The 25,256-nt window shown below is 37.5% G+C and overlaps 1 protein-coding gene across 17 annotated transcripts in view; it reads left to right on the top strand.

Moving 5' to 3' along the window:
• Positions 1-25,256, top strand: part of LOC129762481 (protein lap4-like) — a 175,883-nt gene that overhangs the window by 137,913 nt on the left and 12,714 nt on the right. For 14 of the 17 annotated variants that reach the window (XM_055760773.1, XM_055760774.1, XM_055760771.1 and 11 more), the window contains 6 exons: positions 1,365-1,672; positions 1,736-1,900; positions 16,513-17,904; positions 17,989-18,180; positions 19,026-19,125; positions 19,388-19,610. In XM_055760773.1, the coding sequence (XP_055616748.1) occupies positions 1,365-1,672; positions 1,736-1,900; positions 16,513-17,904; positions 17,989-18,180; positions 19,026-19,125; positions 19,388-19,610 (2,380 nt within the window). The remainder of the gene's footprint in view (positions 1-1,364; positions 1,673-1,735; positions 1,901-16,512; positions 17,905-17,988; positions 18,181-19,025; positions 19,126-19,387; positions 19,611-25,256) is intronic. The other 3 variants (XM_055760779.1, XM_055760780.1, XM_055760785.1) reach the window with 3 other exon arrangements.

Raw genomic sequence — 25,256 nt, 5'->3', positions numbered from 1 at the left:
TGTGCCGAATGCAAACACCCCATGGCTATACGCAAGCAACGATATTGTATTCTCTCCAGCTTGAGAATATGAATCCTGGCAGCTGATCGGAAGCAAAAACAGCCATATTCTAACACTGATAATATCGTTGTTTTGTATAACTGAATGAGGTCTCCTGGATGGGCACCCCACCATGTTCCGGTTATTGTTTGGAGAAAATTGATTCTTTGCTGGCATTTCTGTTTCAAATACGCAATGTGTATTCCCCAGGTACATTTAGAGTCAAAATATACTCCAAGGTATTTGAAAAACATCGAGTGCTTGATCGTTTTGCCGGATAGGTGAAGCTGGAATTGGGCGGGTTCGTGCTTCCTAGAAAAAACGACCATTTCGGTTTTCTCCGTAGAGAATTCGATACCCAGCTTGAAAGCCCACGTGAACAGATTGTTCAGGGTATCTTGTAAGGGTTTTTGCAGAACGGCGGGATTAGTACCCGTGATGGAAATAACTCCATCGTCTGCAAGTTGTCTCAGCGTGCAGTCTCTAGTTAGACAATCATCTATATCATTGACGTAAAAACTGTACAAGAGGGGGCTTAGGCAGGAGCCTTGTGGTAGGCCCATAAAACTGTATCGAGAAGATTTCAAGCTGCCATGATTGAAAAACATGTGCTTTTCTGACAGTAAATTGTACAGGAAATTATTCAGAATTGGTGAAAGTCCACGATTATGAAGTTTCTCTGAGAGAATTTCCATGGAAACTGAATCAAATGCCCCTTTGATATCGAGAAAAACGGAAGCCATTTGTTCTTTGCGAGCAAATGCGAGGGAGACCTCGGCAATTATATTTTTTTCGATTTTAAATTTGATATCGTAGTAATGTTTAAATCTTTCGTAAAGTTTACATTTTTTAATCTATGTAATTCTTTAAAAACTTTAGTAATTTTAGAATTATAAACATTTTCATTTTATGTTTTTTTTCAATTCTTAAATTTCACATCTCCAAGTAATCTGTGTTAGCACCATATTTTTCCTTCTACTTTTTTCTTTTAAAAATATAGCAAAGTTTCAATCTCTTAGTGCCAGCTTAACAATTTGGTAGTCTTATTCATCATTTTCGACGGCTCTTCCTAAATCGTTTGAACTATAAGACTTCCTGGTTCCGTCTCAAACGCCGTTCTACAACCAAAAATCTTAAAGCTAAAATGTTTTAAATCAAGTTTGCTCTATAAAACATTCGCCCTTCCGAACTATTATCTTAGCAAGAATAATTCTTCCACCCGTGTAAAAAAACCTAGTATTCTTTACTGAAAACGCGTGCCAAGTTTCATCCAGCGGTGTATACTCCGCTCAACCGATAGTAATTAACCCGTATGATTCGCTTAGGTTCTCGAGCATCGGAAACCGGCTCCGAGCTGAGTCAGAGTGTATCGAGCTTGGATCGAGACGATTCAATCATTGCTGCCGACCCGCTGCGAAAAATTAGCGTAGACAGGGTACCGGAAGAGGAAGACGTAACGTACACGCCCCAAGCGACTGAACCAGTGTCAGCAGTCCCTCAGCACAGGCCACATCCCAGTGCAGTGGCGGCGGCGACAGTGGCTGTGCCTCAGTCTCAAAACAATCGGTTCACGCCAGTTGTAGAACAATCACAAGCCCTCATGAGTACTCGGGAGAAGAGCACACCGGAAAAGGTATAGGATACCTACTAAATAAGTCGGAAGCTATTTGGTACAATTCTCTAATTTCATTCCTAGGTCTTGGACATTGTGCGGGCAGCCGAATCTCTAGCGCTCGGCGGTAGCAATCTGGTCGAAAATGGTCCACCCAAATCACCCACAGAACCTCCAGCGGCAGATAATCTGCAGAAGACCACCACCATCGTGATGTCGAAACACACGCTGGACACGCATGCGCCACAGGTGAGTTTCCGGTCTCAAAACCTTTAAACTAGTCCAAACATCCAGCTTTCGGGGGAACCCTCATCACTCATTACATTGGAGGGAACCTTATTCAATAGAAGCAACAACAAAAAAACGAATATCATCCCCCGAATCCGCCCCTACTGCACAGAACACATGTGTTTGTGTGTGTGTGTTTCCGCATCGTTTTCATTGTGTGTAACTAAAATGCAAATCAATGCGCTGATTCCCTGCTTAAAAATGAAATTCAGCGGTGACATCCGCTCCACAATAATCAGCGCTTGAGTTTTGTTACATTTTGTTTTATTATTTTATTTGATTTTAATGTTCGTTTTCGTTTGCCCTGTAACTCTTTTAAGGCTTGGGTTATGCTTATTTTTAATGTCTTATAATATACCAATTAGTTATTGTTCGTATTGCCGAAACAGATATCGGTTATTTTTCTTAAACGTTTGGTTTAATTTCTATTCACTTCTTACAAGGCATTGCGTTCGCTTCGTTTTCGTCCCCTGTTTTTTGAATAATGGTTTTGTTTTTTCATTCTGCATTTTACCGAATCAAGTATTAACAAAATTAACAATGCCGTTTTGACCGTTTACAAATTCTAACAGTCGTCCGCTGTTTTCATCCGTTCTCTATTTATCCGTCTGGTGTTTTTCTCCTTTTTCTCTTTTTCCTTCCGACATCTATACATATACACAAACACAAATATAAACATAACGCTGCTACTACTACTACTACTACTTAAACTGCTGATTCGAATAAAATGTGTCTTGTCGCGCCACTCACAAGCAGACATCGATCAAAAATCTTCCATAACACTTACTGTAGGACAACCAGAAGACTGAGATATTATTGTAGCTAAAGCGGAGAAATAAACAAACAAACAAACAAACAAAGCCAACTACCATCACCATTCCTGTCCACCAACTGTTGCTGTAATTTTACTATTATTACTATCACTGGAGAGGAAAGATGATGAGAAAAAAAAAAACAGAAACCACCATGCCTAGGTATTAGAAGAAATTTACAAAAAGAAATGAGGAAAGACATATAGGAGGCAGTCGATCAATTCCTGTTATTCTTCATCGTCACATACAAACAGAATTCAAGAACAAACAAACAAACAAAAAAAGAATGCAAAACCTGATAAAACAATACTGCCAAAGAACTATTATTCTGCACAAAACATATGGTCTCTATTTATCTAGTTAGAATTGAAGAAAAGTGCTGTGCCGTGTTTTGCTTCCCTCCTCCTCAAAAAAATTAATGAAGCTGGAACATTGTTTCGGCAGCAGTTTTTGTTTAAGTGTAGGATTCACTCAACCCTGTAGAGAGTTATTCGGGGGTAAGGTCGGGTCACTTCGTTGATACAGTTTGGAATGAGTCGGTACTGATTGTGGGCATCCCAAGAAACGGGGTCTTGGTGGGGTTCAACCTCCGTCACAGTGTCATCGTAGGACTTAGTTGTGGAAGCTGTAACAGCTGCCTTCAAGAATATGAGAAGATCGTAATGGTGGCATGAATGATCTACTCATATTGAACATCTGGTATAGAACGCGGTGATCGGTCCCAATAACCTACACGTGATCACAAATGATAATGAGTGTAGATGGGCTCATGAAGCCCTCAAGATTGGCAAATAAAATCCGATCTGACATAACCCGATGTCTGAAGCTGAAGAAGTCATTGACCAGCTGAAGAATCACATAGTAGTAGTTGTTAAGGACGGCTTCGCCGAGGAACCCTCCAATGCCGGTTCAGGAAAACTTATACAATGCATTCACCGGTTGATGAACTCTAGTTTGAGATATATAATAGCTACCGGAGATGTTGAAAGAAGAAGCCCCATCTTCAACACGACTCGACCCGACCGAACGGCGGACAGACAATACGATTTCTGTTTGGCCCCGCGTCGGACACTGGACCTTTTCTTAAAATCATTTCTTTGCCTCGAGCCTTGCTCCTGCCGTTTCCAATTTTGACTCTCCTGATGAAAAGTCAATTTCGCTGACAAGCTGGATGGTGAGATATACCGTGCAACTGAGACTCTGGATGGTGCAATTGTATGCTGATTTATCGGATGTCATCAAAAGGAAAGCTATAAAGTATGTGGCAGTTCCTTCAAAAAATCAAAAGGGGGTGTTAAGTTTGTGCGTACCACATCTTCTTGAACGGTATTGGACGTTTTGATTTGACGTGGCTAGTTGTAGCTTCGATGATCCGATACTTTCCACATTTTGTTCTGAAATTACTTCAATGTCTGGTTTCTGTGTTCATTCCGTCAATGATAGCATTAATAAAGAACTTACCGTTGATTTCACTACTCAACTTATTGACTGCAATCTCGTCGTTCACTATGGACTTCTTTCTGTTTTTTTCTCCAGCCCCATATTGTGTTTCACAGAGCTACAACTGCAGTAGCCTTCAAGATTTACAGATGTGAGAGAAAGAGAAACATAGAGAGATAGAGAGAGTGAAAGATAGAGAGGAAAAAATAGAGAGAAAGAGAGAGAGAGTGGTTAACACTTTATCGACCGCAAGCCTATTAATCGGCTTTTCGATTTGGCAATGCTCCTCGACCAGTAGCCTATGAAACGGCTTGTAGCAATCGACTTCTGTATTTAACCCATTTTAGGCCAAGCGTTCGAAAAATTGAGCAGAAACTTTGATAATTTTTCTTAGCTTTGGAAAGCAACCATATGGTAAGGTTGAGGCATCAAATGATAGCTTAGTTTACTAGCTACCACTTACTCTCAATTTAATTCAATTTAGTATAACTTCATTGGGCAATAAATCCGGATAAAAGCAACTATGTGCGGAAAGTACACAACATCACCATACCTAACAAAAAACAAAACCTCATAAAATGCAAAAATAAGTAAACTTTTCAATCGTATTACTTTGATAAAAAACACACAGGGTTATGTAGAAAGAAGAACATTGGATTGAACCTCCTACAGGAACAACAATGTAGGTTTTGGTCAATGTTTTTTTTAGCGACTTTTCGATTTTTTGTGATTTTCCGGAAAACGGAAGAACGGAAAAAAATAATTCTTGAAGATTAAAGGTTTCTGTAACGTCAATATACAAAATTACACCAATGGCTTTCGTTTAAAAACATAATTTTTACAGTTTGGTCGTTAATGGTTTAAAAAGGGATTAAGCGTAACATGATATGAACGAAAAATTAACCGGAACGGAGAGTTGATTAAAAAATTGAGGGATAATGATTAAGAAAATGAGAGAGAATCATCAAGAAAATGAGACAGGATGATTTGAAAATGATAGAGAATGATTAAGAAAATGAGAGAGAGTGATTAAGAAAATGAGAGAAAGATTAGGAAAATGAGAGAGGAAATTAGAGACAATGATTAAGAAAATGAGATAGAATGAGTTAGAAAATGAGAGAGAATGATTAAGAAATTGAGAGAGAATGATTAAAAACATGAGAGAGAATGATTAAGAAAATGAGAGAGAATGATTAAGAAAATGAGAAAGAATGATTAAGAAATTGAGAGAGAATGATTAAGAAAATGAGAAAGAATGATTAGGAAAATGAGAGAGGAAATTAGAGACAATGATTAAGAAAATGAGAGAGAATGATTAAGAAAATGAGAGATGATGATTAAGAAAATGAGATAGAATGATTAAGAAAATGAGAGAGCAAATTAGAGACAATGATTAAGAAAATAAGAGAGAATGATTAGGAAAATGAGAGAGGAAATTAGATACAATGATTAAGAAAATGAGAGAGAATGATTAAGAAAGAGAGAGAGAATGAATAAGAAAGATAGAGAGAAAATTATTAAAAAAGAAAGAGAGAAAATTATTAAAAAAGAGAGAGTGAATGAATATGTGAGTGAGTGACTATGAATGAATGAGTGAAATAGAGAGGAATTGTTTTAGAAAGAAAGAGAGAGAGAAAGAGAAAGTGAGATAAAGAAAGAGAAAGAGAAAAAGAGAAAAAGAAAGAAAAAGAGAAAAAGATAGAGAAAGAGAGAGAAAAAAAGAGAAGAAAAATAAAAATAAAGAAATATTTAAAAAATCAAGATCGCTAGGAAGAGAAAAAAGTGAGAAAGAAAAACAGAAAGAGTGAAAGAAAGAGAGAGAGAGTTGTTTGTTTTCTACCAGGGTGGTGTCATATTTTTGGAACTGCAAAACATTAGCATTCGGTGATGAGAGTTTCCAATTTGCATTCGCCTGCATCTTTCGGTGAGAAATTTGGCTCCAACATCCACTTTCTTGAAAGTTTCTTCTCAAAACACCTTCTATAAGGTGCGACGCGAACACGACAAGGGCATAGAATGAACAATTGAATGCGAAGTCCTACCATAAAACACTAAAAAAAAATTGATTAAAACTTTTCTGTAAATTTGTCAAAACTCGAGTCGGATGGCGTAAACAAGGTTAAACAAGGTCTATCAATCAACTTACATCAACTCTTGGCGATCTTCCTTTGTCATTGTTTGTCACGATTTTTTGTAGTCACCACTCAATAATCGTCGAAACCCGCGAAGGTCGTCCAAACGTCCAGTTGTTGTATCGGAAAACCTCGATGTCGTGTAAAAAAAAGTTTATGCCGAATCACCAAGATCATCAGCATTATCTAAATGATCATGTGAAAAATATTTGCTCTCGTTGAGTCCTATATAATCTGATAAAATTTTCTTGTTTCAAGTTCCGTATTTTATTCAAAGTTACGATTGTTTCGTTGTTAGTAGGACTGTATTCGATTGAGTTCGGATCGGAAAGGGCAACTCGCTCTCACCAGAAGTAGCTAGAACGTTTTCCCTCTCTCAAAGGTTTCCGCTAAAAACCCCCCAAAATTGTACGCTGGTTGTGAGAAGCGATTATCCGAAGCCGCGAACGGTGCTGTGCTAGTAGACAAACTACAAAGTAGAGACGATGACGGAATCCTCTTCGGCGTCAATTTGTATCGTTCCTTTTCGAAAAAAAAACGGGGTAATAGGCGAAGTAAGATAAGTAACTGTATAGTAAGAAAAAATAAATAATACACGGCAAAAACAGACGCGAACGATCGATTGTTTCCAAAACCTTCGTTATGCAGCACATAACATTAAATCAATACATTGAAATGATTCCCGCCCGTCAGAAGATAATAATAATAAACCTGAGACAGCCATAGAAACAAAAACAAAAAAACGATGGTGAGATTTTTTATATAGCCGAGTTAGTGTTGAGCAAGTGAAAACGTAATAAATACTGTAAAACTTAGTGATTAGACCGAGGATCGAGAGAGAGAGATATATCATATAAGCATAAGCTGTTTCATAGTTCAAATTCATGCACGAAACAAGTAAAAAAAAGGTAATTGAACTTGTTGGACCAAATGATTTTATAAATACACACAAGCAAACAAGTGAAGAAGAAAACTCATAAAAGCCAATCAATACACACGACAAAGCTGGACAACAAACCGCAACATGTATACCGATAAACAATTTCTCAATAGATAGGTTATTATACAGAAAACAGGAAGGATACACATATAGAATGAAGAATATCGCAACTAATGTAGATAACTTATTTACGGTCTGTAATATTAACAAATCATGCGTTCTATTTAAATAAACAAATCGGTTTATGTAGTGAACAACATTAGATAACTGTAATACAATTGAAACAAACAAACAAACAGCAAATTATAATTGCTCATCATGATAATAGTGTTACTCTCGTTAATGGTAATGGTTTCGTTGAACAGAGCATAGCCATACTTAAATCGTTATTGCGCATCGTTCAGTTGGAGAGCGCATACGCAAACGCACTCCAAACATATTCCTGTTGACTTTTGGTCCTCTGTATGTTTTGTTGTTGTTGCGAAAGCGAAACACCAACACAGAAGCACAATTCTATGAAAAACTCTATCACGCTGTGTATGTCATCTCTGTTCATGTCACATTACATCGTCATTGTGATCACACAAACACAAATAACTCGCACCTTTCATCATTGTCGCCCTGACACCTTTCTGACGTTTATCTCTTTATGGAAACTAATTGTGACAAACACTTTTATACAGCGCTGGAGAAGGCGCGCCTGTGGATGGAAGTGATAGAGTGAATTGTTTTTCTAGCCCGTAGCGAGCGAACAATATAGATACATGTTTACATGTCAAACAAACTGTCACTCTCTATTTGTCACACACACGCAATCTGTCTATCTCTTTACAAATTTTTCATATACGTTTATCTATAAAGAGAGGAAAATAGTGTAGAACTATTATACCGAAGCGAGAGAATGCGACAAACAAAGTGAAACACTATTTCTACTTAAATGTTAAACGAACGCGTGACAACAAAAAACAATGTCGTGTATTCAAATAAGCCAAAATGTGCGTGTGAAAGCGAGTGCTACTATTGACGAATTTGTTCCTATTTTCATCAAAAACAAAAACATCTTAGATCAATTCTCTTGTTTGAATTTAATTGTTGAAACTTGTTAAAAAGGGAGGAAGCCCTTAAGAGGTTTAGTTTAGCTAGCTAGTTTAGTGAAAATATTCAACCACAGAGCCAAGCTTTATTTTCCCAGCTTGTACATATAGGAATTATTCCAGTTTCGAAGAAACTCAGACAACTTGTTAGAGTAGAGCGATTGTTTGTTTATCATCATTTAATTGGAACGAGAAAACTCAATGAGAGTCCTAACAAAATATAGAATTTAAACAAGATAGGTTTATATGATAATAATGGTAACTGTTGAATTAAAGAAAGCAGTGGAATATTAAACAACCGCGCGGGTGTTTCAATCATTTGCGTTATTTTTTCATTCTCCACGTTTGATTGAATTAGAGATGTGCCATCCGCTCATGAGCTGTTCCGAAAAATCGACTCTTTGAAGTGAGTTGACGCGGAACAGCTCGCAAAAAAAATCAAACAGCTCTTCAGCTCACTTTGATGATGATGAAGGAGAGAAAAGAGCTGTAGAATTGAAGAGAGTGTGTGAGCTGTAAGATTCAAATGAACTGACCGTCTCTCGCTCTTCGTGTTAAGACATCAGTTTAGTTTCATTTGTCCCTCGTCTTTTCATCTGTTATATTCGCGTTGACGGCATTGAGCTTTGTTTACCAGTTTAGAGGGCGCCAAAAATAATAATTGGCTCTCAGGCAGAATGAACACGTTTTTAAAATTCATTATTAATTATTAATGAAAATTAACTTCTGTGTATCAAATGAGTATTCTATTTCAATGAAAAACACTTTGTTTGCAGGCGGTGCAAAAATCTCATAAGATTTTTTTTTTGAAGAAAACCTTCTATTGTAATGTAAAGCCTCAGTAAAAATGTCGGAAATGTTGTACTCGCCGAGTCTGTTGTAAATAATAGTCTGGAATACGTGTTTCAAGTAATTATTAATATGGTGTGAAAAATTTCATTTGAATTTTAACATTTTCAAACTGGCTTCGTGGCTATCGAGTTTGGGACCCAAATTGAAAGTCGGCACTGACAACTGAGCTGAAGAGCTGTTCATAAAGAACAGCTCATTTAGATGAGCTGATATGATCAGAGCTGTTCATCATGATGAGCTGATTTGCACACCTCTAGATTGAATGACAACAGTGGTATCTCAGTCTTCTAACACACGCACACAGAGAAAAAATACACAGGTTCTCGTAGGGAATCGAACATGTCTCTCTCTATCACGGTGTTCAGACGTGCGCGCGAACACACACGCGGCAGAATTGGTAAATATGGAAACGTATTTTTATACCAACCTTTTTTTTTCTACTAGCTGTTTCTCATTCTGTCTCCTTATAATTCTCTCTCGCTATTTATCTCTTCTATTTGTCTCTTTGTTCGTCTGACTTTCTCTCTTTCTGATAAGTTTGGTTTTGTTTAATTTGCATTTTTGGCAATTGGGCTGTTGTATTTTCGAGTAATGGCGTTTGCTATTTCCATTTGATCTTCTGAGGGTAAATAATATTTTTTATGTTTGATTTACTAGCTTTTATATGTACGTTGTTACAATATGGACGACGGGCACGATTACTCTGTCAGTCAGACGATACTGCTAACTTGATAGAATATACATCACAATCTGTTTTCCGCTTTCGGCACAAATGGGATACCCCCATCATGTTCCAAGTCTCGGTACTGGAATCAGTACGAGCTCACACCAGTAATGCTCTGCTAACGCATTGGAAAAAAAATTCAACAATCTTTCTATTGCTAATTAATTTTACAGACAAACTATTTCATCCATTCAAGTAATAAACAAAACTCTCAAGAAAAATTTAGCTCCACACAGCGCGCTGATTTTGTAATCCTGGTTATTGTCACATATCAACCCAAACAACTCTTGTCCTCACTTCACTCCAGAACGAATCAATAGAATTACCCGAATGTATCATTCATTCGAATGTAGAAAAAATACAAAAAATTATATCACGATTGTTGTCAAATGTCCTGATATTAAATAAGATTAATTAAATACCACGTAAAGGGGCTACCATACGGAGTAAAATGAATGTTCTGATTACGGAATTTTGAAAATAATGCGAGAGAACTATATGTTTCCATCTTTTTTCGCTTTCAGAGCCCCCATGTATACATTAACAAGGGCTTCGAAATATTTAGAAATATTTAGAAACCCTCAGAACAATATAAAAAAATACAAAAAACAAAATTGAAAAAATCGAAAAATTCTGATAACACCAGAAGAATTTAGAATAAAATTGAAAAAAAAACCGAAAAATTCAGTCAAAATCGAAGCTTCAGAAAATTCTCAAAATTTCAAAGAATTCCAAAACCAGAATAATTTAGTAAAATTCAGAAAGAACAAAAAAAAAAGTTTGGAGAAAGCAAAAAAATCTAGAGAAATATCAAAAAAAAAGTTTAGAAACATTCAGAAACATTCAGAAAAAATCGGAAAACAAAAAACGTCATCAGAAAAGTTTTGAAAAATCGGATAATTCAGAAAACACCAGAAGAATACAAAATAAAATGGAAAAAAACAGAAAAAATCAGTCAAAACCTAAACACTTTCAAAAAATCCAGAAAATTTCAGAGAATTCAAAAACCAGAAAATTTCGAAAAAAATAGTAAAATTCTGAAATAACAAAAAAAAGACGGGTGGGTAATGTCGGGGATATAACCGGAGTGACGTAGGACTATGCAAAGGGGACAGCTTTTGTTAAATATATATTTGAAATATATTGTTTTATTTTCTTCACCTACGTGAATACCTACCTATCTACCTGAAAAATGGATTAGTTTACTGTTTACTCTTTATGAATATGTTAATGGTTCTGAAAAGAACCTTTGGTGTTGTGTTTTTGTTATCACTCGATATTCCCATCTTGTTCGGCTAAACCTTCCTGTTTAGCGATTTGTTGTCACTCGCCACAGCTTTCACAGTTGGAAAATTTCTTCCCATCCAGCTTGTGACATATTTTACAGTAAATTACATTCAATGGCACGTCGCATTACCACCACTCAGTGCCGGATTGGAGGTAATTTTAACCTGTAATTGAACATTTGCGATGACAGTGGTACAGTGTCGACTTTCAATGTGGGATCATAATTTGGATCTCTATGTTTACAAAAATGCCCAACTAAATAAGTCACATTACATGTCCGTCCAATTAGCTAAATGTCGAACTAATTGTAGATTACTGTACTTTCAATCTGGAAACAATTTAAGAATTGGTGAAAATTGAATAATCAGGAAAGTCCCCAACTATCAATAAGCTCAGAACAACTGCCAAATTCACATACTCATCAAATCCTGGCAAACAAATTATGAAAACATCAATTTGTGTTTTATTATTATTTTGGATAATGTTTTAGAAAGCATTGAACTTTATTTCCTAAACTCTTTTATGGAAGGTTTAATGGCCCTGAAAAGCGCCTTGTTTTATGGAATGGTTCCAATTAAGAAAACTTAGTACTCGTGGTTTTGAAAAAATCCATTTCGAACGCCCTCGATGCCGCCTTGTTCTGGATTTGCCACCAAAGCAGTTTGTATAAAGAACAAACTTTTTTCTTCTGCTACCTGATGCCGTTTTGCGATTGCGTTTGCCACTCGCCATTCGCTGCAACTGCCTGTTGTCTTGATATCCGCCGAACCGAATGCGTTATGTTCCGAATGCAGGTTTTCTTATCGTCGCGAGCAGCTTTGCCAGCCAACTCGATCACTCCGGCGGCCGAAACTATATAACGCCGGCTAGGTGGACTGGTACACAGGTACTAACGCGCTCGACCTAGCTACCTTTTCCGGTGCAATTGGCGGATACACCTACGGGAAATTGCAGACCACCACGGTTCGAGCGGGATTTTGCCTTTCCCTTCACTTTTCCTCCTTTGCCATATCCAACCATGACTGCTTGTGTTGATTTGTTGATGTGAGGTGATGCGAAACGATGTGGTGTACGGTTCGGATGAGAATGATCGTTACGGCAGCGGAGAGGGGATTTTTAAGCTGACTGGCTGGCTCGAGAATTACGCATGTGTGAGACTGCGACCAATGTTTCGTTCATTTTTTTCTTTTTCCTTTCCAATCGTGCTTCATTCTATTTCGCTGCTGCTCTGGTTGCCCGTTTTGGTCGGTACGATTTGAGGAGCACAAAATGGACCAATCAAAAATGGGCACATAGTGTATATGGACAATGCTTGATATTTCACAATTATTCAATTATTTATCTCAAGAAAAATGAAATGTTATTCGTTATGATAGATGCGTAGATATATTTCCTATCAATTGATGCAAAAACCTTTGCGATCTATTGAGAAATGCTCGAGTTATAAGCGTTCCAAATCTTGCATTTTTTCCTACTTGTTCAGTGCCTAGATTTCCATTTCACCCCCTATATCTTCCGGTTAGACGTAGTCCTACGTCAAAAAGTTTGAAGAAAGCAAAAAAAATCCAGAAAAAGATATCAAAAACAGTTTAGAAGCATTCAGAAACCCTCAGAAAATTTCAGAACAATATAGAAAAATCGGAAAACAAAGAAAAAGTCAGAAATCCTCAGAAAAAATTAGAAAAATCAGAAAATTCAGAAAACCTCAGAAAACGTTTTTAGATTAAAACTAAAAAGAACAGAAAAAAGCTAACTTATTAGCTTTAATTTGATATACAGGTCGGACTCGATTATATATAGTCGAGTTCATTAATGTATGAATGTCAAACATGAATAGAAAAATAGCTTTTTTGTGATTCGATTATGTATTGGATTTGAAAATTAACGTTGAAAGTGAAATTGAGATTATATATAATCGAGTCCGACCTGTATCGATAATCTAAATCGGTTCAGTGGTTCAAAAGTTATGAATTTTTAAAAAAGGGATTTTTGGGAAAAAATGTGTAAAAATTGATTTTTCGTATCATCCTAAAATGGAGATGGTCACCCTAACGCAAAAATAAAAAAATACGGTTCTAATATTTTGCGATAAAGAACAAAACTACCACTATTCATGGAAATCTGAGAATGGTGAGAACGGAGTCGGTTTGACATGGAATGGCTGAATTCAGAAAAAAAACCAAAACAATACAGAAGAATTCAAAAAGTCTCCAAATTCTGAAAATTCGAAAAAAATCTAGAAAAAATCAGTGAAACTCAAAAAGATTCAAGAAAAATAAAAAAAAATTGAAAAAAACCAAGAAATTTAGAAAAAATACATACAATACAAATACAAATACAGAAATAAGAAAAAAGAATACAAAAAAATGAAAAAGAAAACGAAAAATACATTCAGAGAAGTGCAGAATTTTTTTTAAAAAATTAGGCAAATCAGAAAAAAAGTTAAAAACCTGAAAAATTTGAAAAAAAATTATCTATTTTTTTTTCAAATTTTTCAGGAATGTTAGGACAATCCGAGAAAAATAGACAAATACAGAAAAAAATTTTAAAAAAATATGAACAATTCAAAGTGAAATTGATGAAAATCAGAAAAAATCAGATAAATTTTAGAAATCGGAAAAATTGCAACACTTTCAAATAATTCAGAAAACATACGAAAAAATACAGAAAACATTTGAAGTCTGAAAGTTCTGAGAATTCATAAAGTTCGGGAAAATTCGTTAAAAATTCAAACAAAAATCTGAAAAAGGTGAAAATCTGTTTTCTTTTTTAAGTTTAAAATTCAAATAAAAAACAGAAAAATTCAAAGAGGTTCAGAAAAAAGTCAGAAACATAAAAAAAAATATAAAGGAAGGTCCCACAGAAATGGAAAAGATCAGAAAAAATTTAAAAACGTTAAAATAATTCAGAAGAAACAACCACCAAAAATACAGGAGAATACAGAAAGTCAGTAACTTCTTTAAATTTCTGAACAATTCGGAATAATCCAGGGAAAAATAAGGAAAAATTCGGAAAAGTTAAAAAAACTCAGAAAAAAAAATTGAAAAAAATTTAAAAAATTAAATTCAGAAAAATTGGTACAATTCGAGAAAAGCAGAAAAAATAAACACATACAGAAAAATTTTAAAAAAAGTTAGAACAATCTTTTTAATAGTTAGAAAACAGTTAGAAAAGTTCAGAGAAATTAGAAGAAATCAGAAAAAATTAGAAAAATACAGCAAATTTCTAAAAATTCAAAAAAAAAAGTCAAATAAAGTCAGAAAACTTTTATAAAAGTGCAGATTTTTTATTTAATGACAAAAACTCAGACAAATTCAGAAAAAAAATAAAGAATACGGAAAAAAACAAATACAGACAAATACAGAAATCTTTAGAAAAGTTCAGAAAAAAAAGTCAGAAACATTCAACAAAATTTAGACAGGATTTATAAAAATCCAGAGGAATTAGAAAAATCAGAAAAGATTAAAAAAAATCACAAAACGTTAAAATATCAGAAAAAAAAATCCAAGAAGTTCAGAAAACTTAAAAAAACAAAAAAAAAATAGGAAAAAACGGATAAAATCAGAGAATTTTAAGAAATTCAAATGAATCAGAAAAAAATCATAAGGAATAAAAACTTTGAAAAATACAGAAAAGTCCTGAAAATATTAGAAAAAGTAATTTAAAAAAAAACAGGAGAACACAGATTTCTTCGTGGTTTTGAACCAACAATCGATTCTGGACCCGTCTCCGATGTGCGTTCGACACTAAGCACTGAACTTCAACAGGTTCTAGGAAGTATATTTGTAGTAAAACGAATACAAGCACTTGAGAGATGTAATGAATTCGGAGGAGATTCGGTCGTTCAACAATACTTCCGTCTTCACAAATTGAAAGTCCACGGTATATGAGTGAATATGGTAAAGATGCCATTAAAAAAACGTAATAAGTTGTGACTATCTTGACTTATTTGTTACATTTACTAGCAACAAGGAACGTCATCCACATCGAAGCATTGCATTGACCTGACATATGATTCGCTCAATCTACGAATTGATCACAAATGTACAATAGAAAAACAAAATTATTATCGTACATTTGAGGAAACGCCAATGTTCGGAATTATTCACATAGTAAGTAAGTGAGTGGAGCGGAGTCGAGTGGAGTGGAGTGAGCGAGTTATGGGTCAATTTCTGATGATCGCTTGACAACAATCGCGTCGGGCAACGCCAGTCTTCTAGTACTGAACGCTAACATTTTTCTTATTGAGCAAAATAATTGTATATCATTCCAATGAAACATATCAGAAATAAATGTAGAAATACCTTTGAATAATGGAATTCAGGTGAATGTCTTCCGTGTCAATGTATTTCGGGTACATCGAACTCGGGCATTCGAAATAGAATCCACGTAAACATATAACAGCTAGTAAATCTCTTCGCATCGAAATTTTGTTTTCGGCTTCCTCAACTAAACTCTTTTCTCTCTCACTGTTTTGGTGTAAATATGTAAGCTGTTCTCGATTCGTACCTTTTCGTTATGAATGTGTCAATTTCAATATTGTTGTTATCATTCGAGTTAAGATTACAATATGTCTGCTAGCTAGCAATGTTGCGTTCTTTGATTTTCGTGCTTATTTATTCTATGTTATTGTAATTGTAAAACTCGTCTATACGTGACCTCGTCTCATGAATATTGGCACGCAAAGTTGTTCAACAATTGAGAGATATTCCTGAAACTAACAGAGAAGCTTTTCACACAATCCTCGTTGGAAAAGTTGCTACCGCTCGAGACAATGATGATTCGACACTCGATATTTCCTTGTCTCATAGAGTAACCCATACTATTTGTACCCAGGCATGGGTACAAATTGTATCTCCGATGGGATTTAAATGCTAAATATTGTATTTTGAGTGGCGAGTTCAAAGTTATACTTGTAACAGTGTAAATTCTCAAGAATTGAGATCAAAGTGTCAGTCTTTTTGAGGCGACTATGTACCAGAAAGCGACTATATGTTTGGTTAATTTGTAGTTTGTGATAATATCGTATTCAAATGTGGCGTGTCAATACATGTGATTAATGGTCCCCATACCTGTGGTCTAAAAACGAAGCACAATCGTTCATTCCCTTAGAAGAACATCAAGCCATCGTGTCACAAATCATGATCATCTTCTAGACTAGTATCGTTGCCCATCCACTCCTCATTCAAGTTGTAACCGAAACCGTAAAAAAAACAAGAACCACATCGAACCAATATTTTTCTCTTCTTTTCCCCCACCGAACACCATCACCACCACCACCATCCAACGTAGGTTGACCGTCGATATGGAAATATCCGGCCATTGTTGCATGCAAACAACCCTTCTAAAACCTCAATTAACTCCTCATCCACTAGTACTGCTATAACTACTACCACCACAGCCACCACTAGTTCTACTACCTCCTCTGCCAATACTAACCAGCAAAACGACTACCGGCACATTAACGCCGCCGCCATTACCACAAGTATCGCAGCTAGGGACACAACTCCGCTGCCGTCGACGAAACGCTACATTCCAGTTCATGCGCCAAGTCCCTCGTACGGCGATCACTCGTCGAGCTCGAAAGAACCTTCGCCGGAAAAACCTCCGGCTCCGATGCATCGCTCGGTAACGCCCACCACGACCACCGGCCATCGTAAATCGGTCAGCTTTGATCTGGACGAACCAGGTGATGAATACAGAGTTGGTTCCGTTGAACGGACGGAGCTAGCACCGGCTCATATTCACACGTGGAAGGATGCAAACAATAACAGTGGCGGCGGCGGCGCCGGAGGCGTTCAGCTGAAGGGGATACTGCGCAGTGGAAGTCCCACCAATTCCGGCCGAAGTCGTAGCACTACGCCGGAGGAAGATGTGCGTTCACGGTACTCTGCAACCGCGATTGTGGGTGAATATGTCAGCGAGCAAGATGAGACCGAGGCCGAGACCGAGAGCGAAGGTGAAGGAAGTGAGATCGAGCAACCGAATCCGTTCCGAGAGGAGATCTTGAGGCGACCGCCTTCAAGACTGGAACGACCCCTGTCGAGGGAGTTCAAAAGGGCGGAGATCGTTCCGAACGCGGCGATTCGTAGCATGGAGCAGGAGTTTGGCCAGGGAGACTTTGTCGAGTACGAACATGATGCCCGGACCAATACGATTCGAGAGGTTCGAAGTTCGACGCAAAATTTGACGACCCGCAGTACGGAGCGATTGCCGAACTACGACAAAATCGAGCAGATATCGGCAAAATTTGACGTTCTGCCAACGAGGAAGCGACCGGATTTCGTTCACGAGAACAACGTCGAGAATATTCTTGTACCGGAGGCTACTCATCGTCAAGTGCTGCTGGAGGAAAATCGAAGAAGGAACGAACTAACGGCGCGGTCAACGAATCCCTTTCTAGTGGATGCTGGATACGATCAGCTATCGCAACATTTCGTATCCCCTGTGCCACCAACACAACACACGCCGTACAATTGGTCCGGTTCGATGGGTCAGTTACCTTCGCAAATCTATCCACCGATTCAGGTGCTACCTGTGCACTACACGAAGCTACCAACTCCTCAGCACACGGTTTACACCTTCACATCGCCACAGCAACCTCCTCACCCTCAGCAGCAACATCACCAACTGCGACAACCGACACCACCGCAACGGTATGGAATGCAAAGCTATAACCTCATGGTGAGTGACCATCATCATCAGCCATCGGGCATTAGCTCTCAGCCGCAGTTCATTCAGCACACTCCTATTGGCTACTACGCACAGGCACAGACACCACTGTCACCCCAACCTCCACAACAACTGCCAATGACGACGGCGGTTGGGTTTGCACCGGTGCCATCGGTACTAGAACATCAACCCGCCACCATCACTAGTGGGGGTGCCGTTTACACCTTCAACAGTAGTAACAGTCACCATCAGCATCATTTCCATCATAACAACAACAACAGCGGAACGGTACCATCACCATTACTAGTAGAATCATCCACAGAGTCACAAAGACATGATCATGCTCTACATTACTACCACCACCACCACCACCATCATCAACAGCGACAGCAACATGTTCCGGTTGTTGTCAGTAGTAGTAGTGTTAGTAATGACAGTAGCCAAACGACGAATACATTCGATAGTAGATTTGTTTGAACGAGCGATATCATTTTGTTTTGTCAATAAAAAGATGCAGTACTAGACTTCAGAATTTTCGAGCTAGATCATCGCCATGTTGAGTGTCAATTCTAGTACTGCAACGTTCATCAAGCTACAGCAAAAACGCATGCTGCGATTAATGGATTATTTTGAAAACATCTCATCCATCAGTCAGTGGTAGATAACAACGACGCATGTTCACATTATATTCGATGTTTAAGTTTATGGTCATTCATGATATATTTTATTGCGTGTGTGTGTTTAAAAAAAAATATTTGTAAGAACTTTGACCGTTAATATATGAGCGAAGCTTTTAATGAAACATGAAATTTCAATGGTTTGATGATTTTTCAGCATGCGCTAATCCCTGTTTTTGAAATGAATGGATCGAAACTGCGGCCCCTCACAAATTCCTTTTGACAGGAAGATGTTTTTACTTTCCATTTTGTTCTGACACCTTGTTCAATTTGAAGAGACCACCTAACAAAACATGTATATCAGTTGCCACTGGAATGCGCAGTAGGCCTGGTGCAGCTTTTTCGATTTTGTTAAACTTTTTTTACTCCTACAACTAGTCAAAATTAAGCACAAGCTTACCGCCGATTCTTGCCTTCGAAAGACTACTGACGCCTGTTTGATTTGTTCTTCCCTAGTCCCCTCCGCCAGCGCAGAAAACGCCCAAGAGTGTCTCCGACAAGAAGCGGTTCTTCGAGAATGCAATGGAGGACCAAACCAAGCAGACGCCAAAAGCCGGTAAGTGCGATCTTGTTCTTGTTTAAAACCATGGTAGGCTATGATATGCGGTTAGTTTCCTAGGTTTGTTCTACAAAAGTATCATAGCGGTTACTATCCATAATGTAAATAACAACTGCATAACAACCACTAGGGTATAAAAATAGCGCTGTCAGTAGGGTAATTATCAATTTTACTAAATAAAGCCACCAGTTCGAAACGTAGTTTACTACAGTTCTAGTACTTCCTTCTTACACTCAATCAATTTTTTGTTTGTTCGTAGATAAAGTTTTCTCCTTCCTTTCGCAAAATGAAGTCGAGAATCTGAAGCAGGAGGAGGAGCGAAAGATTGCAACGCTTGGCCGGAGGCGCATCCAGGAGCGAGCCTACGAACCAGAGGACGAGGATGAGTACTGCTGCTCGGGGGATGATGATGATGATGATGATGAGCAGCAGGTCCGTCGCGATGGCTACGGAAAGCCCGACGAGAATGACAATGATATGAGGTAAATACAGAACGGGAGCTTTCTCAGACCCGTTGATATCTATATGTGTGTGTGTGTGTATGTGTATTTGAATGCCTTTTGCCATCATCGCGCTGATTTGTTGATGTGCGTATGTGTATAAGTAAGTGCGCTATGCTCTCTTTTGTTTTGTTGATTCTTAGTTCGACTCCATATACTTATTATGTAGATTCTTGTTTGATATCTATTTCTTTGATTTTCTTTCCTTTATTGTTGCTCCCTAAAATAGGTCCTAGCGATTGTAAATCTAACTGCTACTACTACTACCACTGCTACTTCTTCCACGAAATGAGTTTGAACCAACTAAGGCTGTAATGTTGACTAATCCTAGTTTTACCCAGTAGTGGTTGTTTGATCTGGAATCAGTCTGCATGCGCGTCCACCACTCGTGTGGGAGATACTGTTCTCTGATTCACGCCCTGTCCTATAGTGTTTGTATTAGTCGTGCAAAGCGCACCATTCCCGTTTTGGGTTCCGCGACGGTTCCGCGTTTCTCAATTTGTACATTCATCAATCACCGCCCATTTGATTTCTCTTTCTTGTTTTGGTATTCTCTCCCACGCGCCTTTCATCTCACTTTCTTCTTCTCCAGGAATCCGCTCGATGAGTTCGAGGCAGTACTTAGAAGTTGAGACTTTGTTCCTCTAGCTAGATAGTAAGCACAAACACAATCATCCTCCCTCGTGCACACACATTACCTAGAAAATACTGTGAACCACACTGTTAATCTATTCCAAATTCCGCGAACCGCGCACATACTAGATTATTGCGAAAGCAGGCCAAAGCGCACCAGGTCTCTGCTGTCTATTGGCGGACCCGGACGTGACTTTTTAGTACAATTGAAAAATTAAATAAAATGAGAAAACATAGTGAAAAACAATAGCCAAAGCAAAGGAAAACGACAGAGTGATTACCTATTGTTGGTTTCAAAGAAAAGGGACCGTGGCGTGTGTGACAATCAAATCGGTTCCCATTGTCGCCGCTCGGAGCATTTTTAATCTTTTTTTTAGTTTAAAGATAAGGGTAGTTTTACTCTGTTATTTATGGTTATGTTTAGGTTTCCAAATATAGACAATAAAAAAATAAACACGATACAAGATTCTGAATTTGCGAAAATTGCTCAAAATTTATCTGATTTTAAACAAGAGAAGCGCAGAGAAACAATAGACACAAAATTATCAAATCATTCAAATTCGAGTGAAAAACTGCAGCTCTCGAGGGCATCTAGATGAGGAAAGATAACCAAGATGAAAGTATTATTAAATTAATGTTATTTGTTTGTTTTCTTTTTCTTTTATTGTTTTGTTCTGTCCTACTAACTTATTTTCAAAGCAAGGATGCAAATGGGGTTTGAGACCCTTTTCCGTTGTGAAACCAATGCTGGCCGTAGCAATCAAGTTCAGGAAAGAAGGTAGGAAACATTTCCCGGAGTAGTTCGTTGACTTACGAGACGTAACACAATCAATAATTTTTTATCAATTATCTCTGATTAAATATTATGCTCCCAGCTTTTGTGGGATCATACAGTGTAAAAAATTTGAGTAAAAATCGACGTTTCGTGCAATTGGAAAATTCGTTCAAACGCAGAAAATACAACGTTATCCCATTCATTTAGCCATACCATATGCTTTTCGGTGTGATCCTATCGAGCCTGAATATGTGCTGGAGTAAGATTTGGTTTCATAGCATTTTTAGTGTACTTGAAGTAACCTATCTGGGCAATGCACTTATTGGTAATCGAGAGTCCTTCTTAATTTCCGATGCATTGAACTTTCCAGTTCCGGCCAGCTCTAGAATTCGATTCCTGTCACGAATGTTTATTTTTGGTATTCCCCTTTGGTTTCCTTTTTAACGCCATATTTTTCACCTTTCTTCGGCACATTTCGAATCGATGATTCGGTCTGTTTACTCTCCTTCCTATTTCCCGGCTAATCATTGTTCATCTCAGATCAACAAATTGCCAGCACCAACAAATGTTTTGCGTACTAACACAACAACAAAACTGAAATGACAGATCACCAAGGTTTTTGGTGTCATAGGTGCGCCAGTTGCTATATATTTCATTGTGTGCGTGCAAACGAATTTTTCTCCTCAAAATGAAATTTTGCCTCCTATCGAAGGTATACGCAGTTTTCAAAATCAGCGAGGTACAATATTCAAATGTCACTGCTAATCAGACAAGCGTAAACCGATCGCTGGCAATGCAAATGCAGCATTCGTTCTACGGACAAAGTGGATAGGAAAAATATTGCAATTTAAGCTCCGCCGTATTCTATTCATTGAGTATAAACAAGCCAATCGCCATTTCTAATTAGAGTATACACAATTCATCAGTCATCTAGCTACCGACCAGACGACAGCGAGTCTTTCAAAATACCTTTCTCAAGGCCGAATGTTTTGTTTAGTTTTCTAAATTGGTCTTTTCCAAAGCTAGTGGCGAAAGAAATGATGAATTTCGAAGCCTTTATAATTCAAAGCATCATCTTCATCATCATTCAAGTAGTCTCGCTTCAACTATCAGGCAGTAGTCTTTCTTAATGCTGGTGTCACACACAGCGGTTTTGCTCGATTGAAGGGAAGAATAAAAGATAGATTTAGCACAGTATGGCGCAATTTTGTTCGGTGGGGGCACCGCGTCGATTTAAATGTCGTCTGGCGAAGAGTATCTCTGTATGTTTGTATCACATCATATTTGAATTTATAATGGGGTGTAAGTTTAAAATTTCTAAAACGAGAGCGAGAGCGTTGGTACAAAATTTTTAGCGCTGATGCGTGAATAAAAAGCATGAATATCAATCACTTCATCCGGAAGATTAAAGATGTATCAGTAATGCTGGTTACTTATTGACCCCAAAAACTTGTTTCAATAGCTCAAAACTGTTTAGTAAGCAAACTATTGAAATCACAAAAATCTATAAATATCAGGTACTCAATCTTATAGGAAAGAAAGCGTAGAAAGAAAATCCATCTTAGTCAAGATTTGTCGAGGCATGACGTTGGCTGCCAGTGAAAGTTCTCTAAATATTGTGCTCGTCCTGGCCAACCTCTGTTTCCTTTTTGCTACTGTGTTTGCTACATCTTCAGTTGCGTTTTGAATTATAGAGGCTTTGTCGATGCATGTCGTTGGCTGCCAGTGAAAGTTCTCTAAATATTGTGCTCGCCCTGGCCAAACTCAGTTTCTATTTTGCTGATGTGAACATTTTTTTCTGCCATTCTGTATCTTCAGGGATCTTTAGTTCTGCGTTGGAGGTAGTATTTTGCTAAGAAATACTGAAAAATTATTCAGATATTCAAGAAATTCATGAATTCCGGTTTCAGTGCTCTAGACAGCGAGCAATCAACAGTACATGTTAATGAAAATGCCATCGTGTTTTGGACATCACTCTTCTTATTTTTTGCGACCCGCAACCCCATGGCTAACACGTGTTTGTGGCCCCTTTGGAAAAAAGGTTGAGTATCGCTGGTCTAAACCCGACAACCAATCAGATATAGTTGCGAAGTCAGATTCATGATCGCTTGTTTGAGAACTTCGAACAAAAATTAGAAAAAAATACTTTTTTATATCACTTATATCTAGAAAAAAAATGTAATATTTCAACGTTAAAGTGAAATTTTATTGGTTACTTATAATAACCAGTGGAGTAAAAATCGTGTTTTTGAAGATTTTGATTGAGTTCTCACCAGGAAAAGTATCTTGTCGTGACTATTCTCCCATTCAAGTCGTTTTTCCCTCAGAACGCTGTTCAAACGTATTGATTGTCGTCGGTACTGTTCACTAGTGATAGTTTGAGACGCTTTCAATTGCTTTTGATTGTGTGTCTGGATTCTGTTGCTTTTCCTTGTTCTTTATCACATAAAAAATCACTATCTTTGTTCATAATGTAGTTCTCTTCATGCGTAATCGACGCAATTGAGATTTTATTCAGGGTAAAGTGTAACCATCGTAGCCATCGCCTCAAAGTAGTTAAATCTTACATTTATAGTGACGAGCAAGTCTGTGTATAATATACTGATCAACGAGGCAGATTTTGTTGATAATTTTCCAATATCTTTTAGCAAAATTACACCTCCAACGCCAGACCCATCATTTCCTGAAACCTTATGTCAAGTTATGTCTTTACGTCGATGTACGCTTCTCGTTGAGTATTTGTTACAGTTCTTCGCAGTTGACACAAATTAAAATAACAAAATAACAATGTGTGCGAGTGGTGCAAACAGCCAGAGGCTCTCCACCAGACGACATGAAAATGTGGAGGCAACAACCACACACACGAATGTATTGGAAGGAACACAACTACACAGGGCTTCATTGCGGCAAAGATCGCCCGTCGCCAATGTCCCAAGCGGGAGACATTTTTTGAGCATCATCATCGCCCGCATCAGCTAAGAAAACATCCCAATTTCTCAGATCCAGATTCTATTCCAGTCTTATCGCCTCTTTTGTTTCCCACTGCGTGTAAAAGCAGAATAATCACACCATCAAATCGCATAGAAAACACTTTAACTTACCATTGGCAAAGCATGAAAACAATAATAGATGCAGTACAGAAGTACAGAAGCCCTCTTCGTCAGACGGTATGCAAGTCGACATAGTGCTTCTACTAAACAAAATTGAACTGCTGTCATTTTTCGAGATTTTCCATACTACATTAAGCATTAAGAAAGAATGTTGTCTGGTCGGTAGCTGGATTGAGACTGTGATTCAAAATCATGTATACCCGAAGAGAACGGTTGGAGGAGCCGATACATTAGTGGCTCATTATTGACGGTACGGATTAGGGTTGCCAAGTGTTTTTGTGTAAAGTCTGAATGTGGGTGAATAAAAAGTCTGGGTTTGTCTGGATGTTTATGAAACAGAAGTTTTTCTATTTTTTATGGTGTGAATAGCGATTTTGAATGATTTTTAATATTTAATGCATATGGAAAGGTATATTTATCATACATTGCAAGAGCTTGTTCGTTTTATTCATCAATTTGAGGAGATATGTCAGATAAGTCGAATAGATTGATCGTTGAGCAAGTTATAGATTACCACCACTTTGGCCAAACCTACATAATCTAAATTTATCACGAAATTAAAAGTGGTTCGTAGAGCATCAATCCTACCAAGGACTCCTGAACAACTGCTTCTTATAACAGATACTTGATACTGAGATACTTGATTTTCAGAAGCGCATGATTCTCATCAAATTTGCTGATTCACGAGGAACTACAGCTTAGGTTGCTATAAATGGATGTCATTGAGCATTTTTGCAAAAATTCCATCAGCTTTCACGAAAGTTGAAGCCAACCAGAAGAGTTAAAAAATAAAAACTCAGGACCAGTCAAATGACAGTTTGGATACCTAGAAATACCGTTAAAGTCAGGAAGAATGCAGATAAGTCTGGAAGGCTGGCAATGCTGGTACGGATGAGTATGCACACAAATGAACAGAACAAATTTGTGCGAAAATTGGTAATGCTTTCGATTTTCATTTGTTTACACCGTTTACGGATTTCGGAATCGGAATGTACAGCGTAATAAACAAATCATAGAGAATTTCCGATTCGATTACTATGCAAATCATCCGAATCCATTCGTAGCGAAAATAGTGGTTAACGTAAACATTATTTCATAGAATCGTGATCT

Source organism: Toxorhynchites rutilus, chromosome 1 (assembly GCF_029784135.1).
Source record: "Toxorhynchites rutilus septentrionalis strain SRP chromosome 1, ASM2978413v1, whole genome shotgun sequence".
Lineage (NCBI taxonomy): Eukaryota > Metazoa > Arthropoda > Insecta > Diptera > Culicidae > Toxorhynchites > Toxorhynchites rutilus.
This window is presented reverse-complemented; position numbering and strand designations above follow the sequence as displayed.